This window comes from Schistocerca americana, chromosome 6 (assembly GCF_021461395.2).
Source record: "Schistocerca americana isolate TAMUIC-IGC-003095 chromosome 6, iqSchAmer2.1, whole genome shotgun sequence".
Lineage (NCBI taxonomy): Eukaryota > Metazoa > Arthropoda > Insecta > Orthoptera > Acrididae > Schistocerca > Schistocerca americana.
This window is the reverse complement of record NC_060124.1, coordinates 535,655,791-535,663,461: the sequence shown is the minus strand read 5'-3', so window position 1 is coordinate 535,663,461 and position 7,671 is coordinate 535,655,791. Positions and strand designations below refer to the sequence as shown.

The 7,671-nt window shown below is 40.2% G+C and overlaps 1 protein-coding gene across 1 annotated transcript; it reads left to right on the top strand.

The window, feature by feature from the left end:
• Positions 1–302: 302 nt before the first annotated feature.
• On the top strand, positions 303–1,013 carry LOC124620271 (exosome complex component RRP40-like). Its single transcript, XM_047146939.1, has one exon. The coding sequence runs from the start codon at positions 303–305 to the stop codon at positions 1,011–1,013; it is 711 nt and encodes a 236-aa protein (XP_047002895.1).
• The last annotated feature ends 6,658 nt before the right edge of the window (positions 1,014–7,671 follow it).

Sequence of the window (7,671 nt, the reverse complement as noted above, 5' to 3'; positions counted from 1 at the left end):
CACTGACATGTCGTCGGCTGGCGCACGGCCGGCGCGGTGAAAGGGTCGGATAACACAGAAGGTCGGATAACCGAAGATTGAACTGTGGCGCTAGCGTTTTTGGGTGCGATGTTTGATGAAAGCAGTTAATGTTTAGAAGGAGGTAGAGAGGCAACAATTATATTATCTGTGCAACACATGCTATTCCACGAAACCTTCAGATTAAATAGTTTTAACGCTGGCAGCAAGTTAAAGCACATTACAATTCCCTGTTGTGTATATGACAGCGTGGTTTAGTCGAGACTTTATAGCTTACATGGACCATGGATGTTTCAGTGGGTGACGTTGTTATTCCAGGTGACAATTTTGCAGGTCTTCCATTTCCGCCGGGTAAAACACAATCTGTAATAGGACCAGGGCTTAGGTTAGAAACTGATAAAGTGATTGTGTCACGGTGTGGAATAATCAGGCAAAAAGGTGCCAACACATATTTTGTCGATGGTTATCATCAGAAACGCTACATACCAGGCAAGGGAGAAACAGTTGTTGGAACAATAACTAATAAGTCTGGTAACATATTCAAAGTTGGCATCGGTGCCAGCGAGCAAGTTTCTCTGTCCTATCTTGCCATCGAGGGGGCGACGAAGAAGAACCGACCAAATGTTCAAGTTGGAGACATCGTATTTGCCAAATTGATATCGCCAAGTAAGGACATGGAACCAGAACTGGTTTGTGTTGATTCCCATGGAAAGAAGGGCAAGCTTGGCCCTGCACCAGAAGGTGGATTCGTATTCAGCTGTAGTTTCAATCTTATAAGGAAAATACTCCGCAAAAACTGTCCATTGCTGCGTATTCTAGGGACCAGTATACCACACGAGATAGCTGTTGGAATGAATGGAAGAATATGGGTCCAAGCATCCGCTGTGAAGGAAACTGCTGCCGTTGGTAACGCTATTTTAGCAGCAGAATATACGCACAACGACGAAATTAAAAATATGTGTCAAAGTATTTTTGGAAAGCTGTCTAGAGAATAGTGAATAATCTCTCGTGAATATGTCAAATGGTGTTCAACTTTTCGTATCTTTACCTGGTAATTTGTTTTAAATGTGTCATTTCCTTCTGTTTGTATTGCCTGTTAAAATGAGTAAAGTGATGATAGTATTTTGAAACTAAAAAAAAAAAAAAATCGGATAATCCAGACTCTACTGTACTTCTATTTCATAAAGGAAATTTTACTTTTGCAGTTTAATCGAAACTACACGCCGTGGACGCGGCCTTTCATAGAATACTTACAGCTATTGTTAGAAAATAAGTTTCAGTCAACATAACCCAGCGAGATGGCGCAGTGGTTAGCACACTGGACTCGCATTTGGGAGAATGATGGGTCAAACTCGCGTCCAGCCGTCCATATTTAGGTTTTTCGGATTTCCCTAAATCGCTTGAGGCAAATGCCAGGATGGTTCCTTCGAAAGGCCACGGCTGATTTCCTTCTCCATCCTTACCTAATCCGAGCTTGCGCTCCGTCTCTAATGACCTCGTTGTCGATGGGACGTTAAACACTCATCTCCTCCTCCTCCTCCTCCTCCATCTGTCAACATATGCAGCTCAGGGTTGAAACCGCAAGTTCTACGCACCGCTGCTACATAGGTAATTAATAAAAACTAAATTGCCCCTTTCGGCAATTTAATTTTTATTATAGTTATCTGCAAGATTTTTTGTTAATTTTAGCAAACCAAGTTTTCTGAACCTATGTGTAGTAGTGTCTGAAGCTGGATGGTAAGAAATCCTAATGTCCTGTCTTATGTGTATTCAGACTGAACAAGATACAGTACTTTACTTTCCCATTGCTGGCGTGTGTCCGTGTGCACTCGGAAATATTTATTTCTGTTCGCGAAAGTTGGAAGTTTGGCTCCATTCTACATAATACTTTAAATAACGATCAGTATCCAATGCTATGTGCATTATGTCCAAGCAAATAATCGTAGAACTCATTACATTAGAAGTGTTAGAACGTAGTGTAATATTGAACATATAAAGCGTCGAAGAGAATGTGAAGCAGAGATAATCTGGCCACAATTCGATTGTTGAAGTTGCCCAACGTTATTGTTAAAAGTAGTTGAGCTGGTATACGTTCACAAATTATTTGTTTAAAACAATCAGCAGCAAATGCGTTAGGTCAGAGAAATACGTCTAAGAATCATTAGTGGAGACAGAGCCTAATATATTATTATGGCTTTATTTGTTAACTGAGAGAGTCAGTGTGAGATCTGTGTCGGTATTTATCAGAGGTAATTATTTTTACTAACGACTATGCGTCAAAACGTCTACAAACATATCCGGTTGCGTGTCCACGTATCTTCCTCCTACAGCGTAGATTTATTATTAATTTAATTAGATGAATCTGCAGCCGTCATTCAATTACAAATAAACTGCTTTTGTTGCTTCCATGTACTCATTTTTATAATAACACATTTCCCCTCTTTTCTGGATTGTCGTTATCTTTTTCTAAGGCTATTTTCCTCTCATATATTTTTGTATTACTTCACATCCAATCTAAATCACGATCAGACAACATATTCCTATTTCTTTGTTCCTACCTACAAACATATATATTACGTTTGAAACCCTCTAGTATGACTTTAGAGCTTAATCCAAAGGAGCACATGGCTTTTTTTAATCTTTGCAGATGCATTCGCCAAAAAACTGCCATTCTGTATTATGCAACTTATTGCTTCTTAGTTGGTTGCCGTTTTTCCACATATCGGCTACTTTGTCGCCTTCCCTAGTGACCCTAATCCCCTCGTACATGTTCGTGCGTTCTGTTTACACTTTTTAAATTTTTGTAACCAGGGCGGTGGCAGTTGTACAACACTGTGCCAGTTTCACTCTAAAGTAGATGCTTTCTAGTACAGCTGCTCCAACAGAATTTGTAGCAATAATATCACGGTGGAGGCAAATAAATGAGACGCGAATCGTTAATAAATTGTAGGAAATCGTTTTTAAAACTTCTTATTTAGTGTTTTGAAAATACACTTCGTCTTATTATTTGTCGAATGGAATACTACTGACCGTACATGTTTTTTTTACTACAGGAAATGAGTGCGGAAATTGCAAGTGGTTCGAAAAGAAACGAAAGTACCACCAGAAAACGAGAAATAAAACAAAAACTAATGGCTGGTGAGTACAGAACCATAGAGCCTGATCCAAATCTCAAAAGTTCAATTTGGTCAGCCTAAGGTAGATGCCGATGGCAACAGTGTTAACTATTTATGAACGTCACGTGCATGTTAAAGGGTCGTTATGCACTTGGCATTTTTCACGCCGTTTGTGTGCTTCTAACAAATAAATGGCATGTGTTGACCAAAAACATCTTCCTAAATTTGCTCAGAACAAGATTACCGACAAATGTGTGTCCGTGTGGGCACGGAACTTGAGATCATTTGAAGCTATTGGACACGAAGGAGTTTTGGATCTGGCTCAGACATTAGTTGGCATCGCAGCGACTAGCGGGAAACTATCCGGAAAAGCTATTATGCCCCACCCCGTAACTGTCTCAAGGCACGTAATAGAAAAAGCGAAAAATCTTGGAAATGAAATTATACCTGAGGTAATCTATTACGTGGACAGAGGTGAATGTTCGGGGACCACAGACATGTGGACATATACTGCAAGGAGAAATCATTACCTGACATATAGTTTCTTATTTTGTTAACCGAGACCTCAGATCACGCGTATTGCTTACGACGAGGTTTCCGGAAGAGCCTAAACAGTTGAAAGTATTGGTAAGGAATTGCTGAGACGATTTATGTCCCTTGGTATTCACGAGAATATTATCAAAGATGTGCCGCTTACGACTGATCAAGCTGCCAACATTATCGCTGTCGCATGTGGATATTCTGGACTGAATTGTTCCTGTGATATGCTAAGAAATAAATGTGTGCATTACATGTCAGTCAATTGCCCGCAACTTCATTCTGTTGTCACTGCGGTGAAGGAACTTGTGACGCATACAAAGTAAAGTGGTCTTGTTCACAGCCTTGAGAGAACACTGGAGCGGTCGAACTCGTTGGAACACGTGATCGACTATGTTTGAAATGGTCTCTTCTGAAGACATGTAAGCTGCAGTTCTTTTATACTGAGTTGGAATACTTTAGCATGTAAATTATTTCTGGTATTTTAAAGCACAGATTTTCCTTACATCCCTTCAAGGAGGCATCAAAACAACTAGACACTGAGAAATCGCCTACAGTGTACGTCCTGTTGCCATGGAAGATGACGCTCCTGAAATACGCTGAAGTAAAGAACCACAGGACAGAGAAGTATCTGAAATAAACCTTTTGTGAATCCGCCTGAAAAGTTAGGTAGAGGAAAAGTTAATAATTCAGAGGCACCACGAGCTAGCTATTTTCTTGTGGGCATGTTTTCGCCATCTGAAAATTCTGTCTGAATTTCAGAGGCGTGGAGTCATTGGAGAGGTAAGTCATACGATCCACTAACTGCTATATAATAATCCCCAGTGACCAAAGTATGCTCGCTTCCCAAGCGCTGTCTACCAAATAAAACTAAATTCGGCAGCAGAAAAGACGGTGACCTCAGGTACATCCTCATGTGTTAGCCGGATATATGTAAACTGATTGTCAGACTGTCCAGGAAAAGTCTGAGAGCTGCTTTGGCGAAGTTCTGAAATGCTGGGAAATAATTCAGATGTTTCTAAGAACAGAACATGGTAGCACTTTCACATTCTGCTGATTTGCCATGAAGCCTGTCATTTTCTTCCCTTTCCTACCAGGTGAAAAGCCTTATGGAGAAAGAGGCATGCGCAAAAATCGAAGAAACAGTGTACTCGGCAGATTCTCATCAAGCACAAACGCCAACAAAAGTATAGAGGCTTTCTTTGTGGGCAGATACAGATATTGACGACAGTCCGGCTTTCACAGATGAGTTAGACAGGTACATAACCGGAACTGTAAATTGGTCGAAAATGTGGCTTCTTATTGGAATGAAAAAGGAAAAATTTTTGCGACTCTCTAGAAAATTGTCAGAAAAATTTTATGTGTACAGTCAACCAACTGTGCATCCGAGAGAAATTTTAGTTCTGCAGATTTCATTCTAAGCGTACGACGGTCATTTTTGCATCTGAACAGTGTTGATGATCTTCCCTTTTTTTTCACGGTAACTCCAGTATCAGAGCAAGTGAATGAATGTGTTGTAAATATTTTTGACATCACGTTTTGTTTGTTGTTCTCTCAAAATCGATTGTCGATTATTGTATCCGTTGGTCAAGCAGCTCTCATTTATGCAGATTCAAATTAGTGTCGATTTATTGCAATAGAATAAACGAAACTGTTTTGTAGAACATTGTTGGCAGTTTTACCTCACCCCAAGACGTCGTGTTTTGAAGTCAGTGCAGTGAAAATCATTTAAAATGAAAACGGTTAATTTGAATAATCCGTTGAGACCAGTTAGTACTGTGGACCCAGCGTAATGCTATACTTAAGTTTTCCTTAGAACGAAACAAAAATGGTTTGACATGAGAATAATCCGCTTCTCGGGTACATTACATACTCAATAAATACTTTATGCAGTCACATCAACACTCGTAATTTTTGTTCTTATTTTTGTTTGTTTGTTTGTCCGAACAAAATAAACAATACTGCTTTTGGGCAGGTTTAGTTAGTTTATGAATTCGGTTCTGGATGTGTTGTAAATCGTTGTGTGTCGAAATCTTATTTAAGGCTAGTTTACACGACGACATTGGGTTGCGCCACTCGTTGGGTGGAATGAGTTGCACGCAAGTGGTTTCATGTATGAGGGTCTCTGAGTTGTGTCTGAAATGAAAGTTTTTGCAGCTGCACGTTGCACGAGTTGTGATGGAGTTAAATCTAGTTGAGTGGAATCGCTGCATAATAAAAAAATAAGAAATGTGTTTAGATTCATGACTGGATGAAGAACTCACGTCAACTCGATTGCTCAGCATTATTGCTGAGATAATTTATAATGGAAGACCCAAGAAGTTCTTTCAGTTATCTTAGAATGTCACCAGAACTCTTCATGTTTCTTCTAAATAGTGCAATAAGGAATAAAGATACTGTAATGCACGAAGCACTGTTACCAGAACTAAATTACCTATCATACTGCGTGCATTACAATCGAGAACACTCGACATGTTAAAAGATGCAGTTTTAGTTGGTGATGACGCTTTTTCATTAACACCAATAATTATTCGAAGCAGGGCGCATTAAGAAGAGAATGGTTTTCAAACTACTCTCTTGAAGATAGATCTGTACAGTGGCAATATTTCAAAATTATAACGTATTTGAATGGGAATCACTGCTGCGACGTTTTAAACAGATGAATATTGAATCTACGGTCGCAGGTTCGAATCCTGCCTCCGTCATGGATGTTTGTGATGTCCTTAGGTTAGTCAGGTTTAAGTGGTTCTAAGTTCTAGGGTACTGATGACCTTAGAAGTTAAGTCCCATAGTGCTCAGAGCCATTTGAACCATTTTTGAATATTGAATAAAGAATGCAGCTTCTTGATTTGTGTAGTCTTCCCCCCCTGTCAACAATATTCCTTAACAAAGAGTTGGTCAACTCGAACGATGGGATTTTAGTCGTGTAGACGAGAGCATTGCTACATCTAGAAATACTCGCCTGTATTTTTCTTAATGCATTTGTATATGTGCTCCTAACCCACTAAATTTTTTGCTGCATCTCAGATACTGTCAAACCATCTATGTTCTGATCGCACATGAAGGTCTCAGGAGCAGCAATATTTTGCTTATTTTTTGTAATCGGCATCACTGAAATCCCACAAACACCTATGCAAAGCATAGATATCCAAAAAGTGATCATTATTCTCGGTTCCCCACTTCGTATTTCAGTTTGTCTACACTCTACGAACACACACAAACTCAAAACTCATGCAACTAGCGTCGCCAAAGTAGGAACACGACGCCGAAAGTGTTTAGTTTCACCACCGAGTTGCGCAACCGCGCGGCGCGCATGCGCAGTGGCCGGAGGTGAGGGTATCATCTGGAGTGTGGTAGGTCCGCTGTTGTTTTCCATCTACATAAATGATCTTTTGGATAGGGCGGATAGCAATGTGCGGATGTTTGCTGATGATGCTGTGGTGTACGGGAAGGTGTCGTCGTTGAGTGACTGTAGGAGGATACAAGATGACTTGGACAGGAGTTGTGTAAAGAATGGCAGCTAACTCTAAATATAGATAAATGTAAATTAATGCAGATGAATAGGAAAAAGAATCCTGTAATGTTTGATTACTCCATTAGTAGTGTAGCGATTGACACAGTCACGTCGATTAAATATTTGAGCGTAGCATTGCAGAGCGATATGAAGTGGGACAAGCATGTAATGGCAGTTGTGGGGAAGGCGGATAGTCGTCTTCGGTTCATTGGTAGAATTTTGGGAAGATGTGGTTCATCTGTAAAGGAGACCGCTTATAAAACACTAATACGACCTATTCTTGAGTACTGCTCGATCGTTTGGGATCCCTATCAGGTTGGATTGAGGGAGGACATTAAAGCAATTCAGAAGCGGGCTGCTAGATTTGTTACTGGTAGGTCTGATCATCACGCGGGTGTTACGGAAATGCTTCAGGAACTCGGGTGGGAGTCTCTAGAGGAAAGGAACGTTCTTTTCGTGAATCGCTACTGAGGACAACCAGCATTT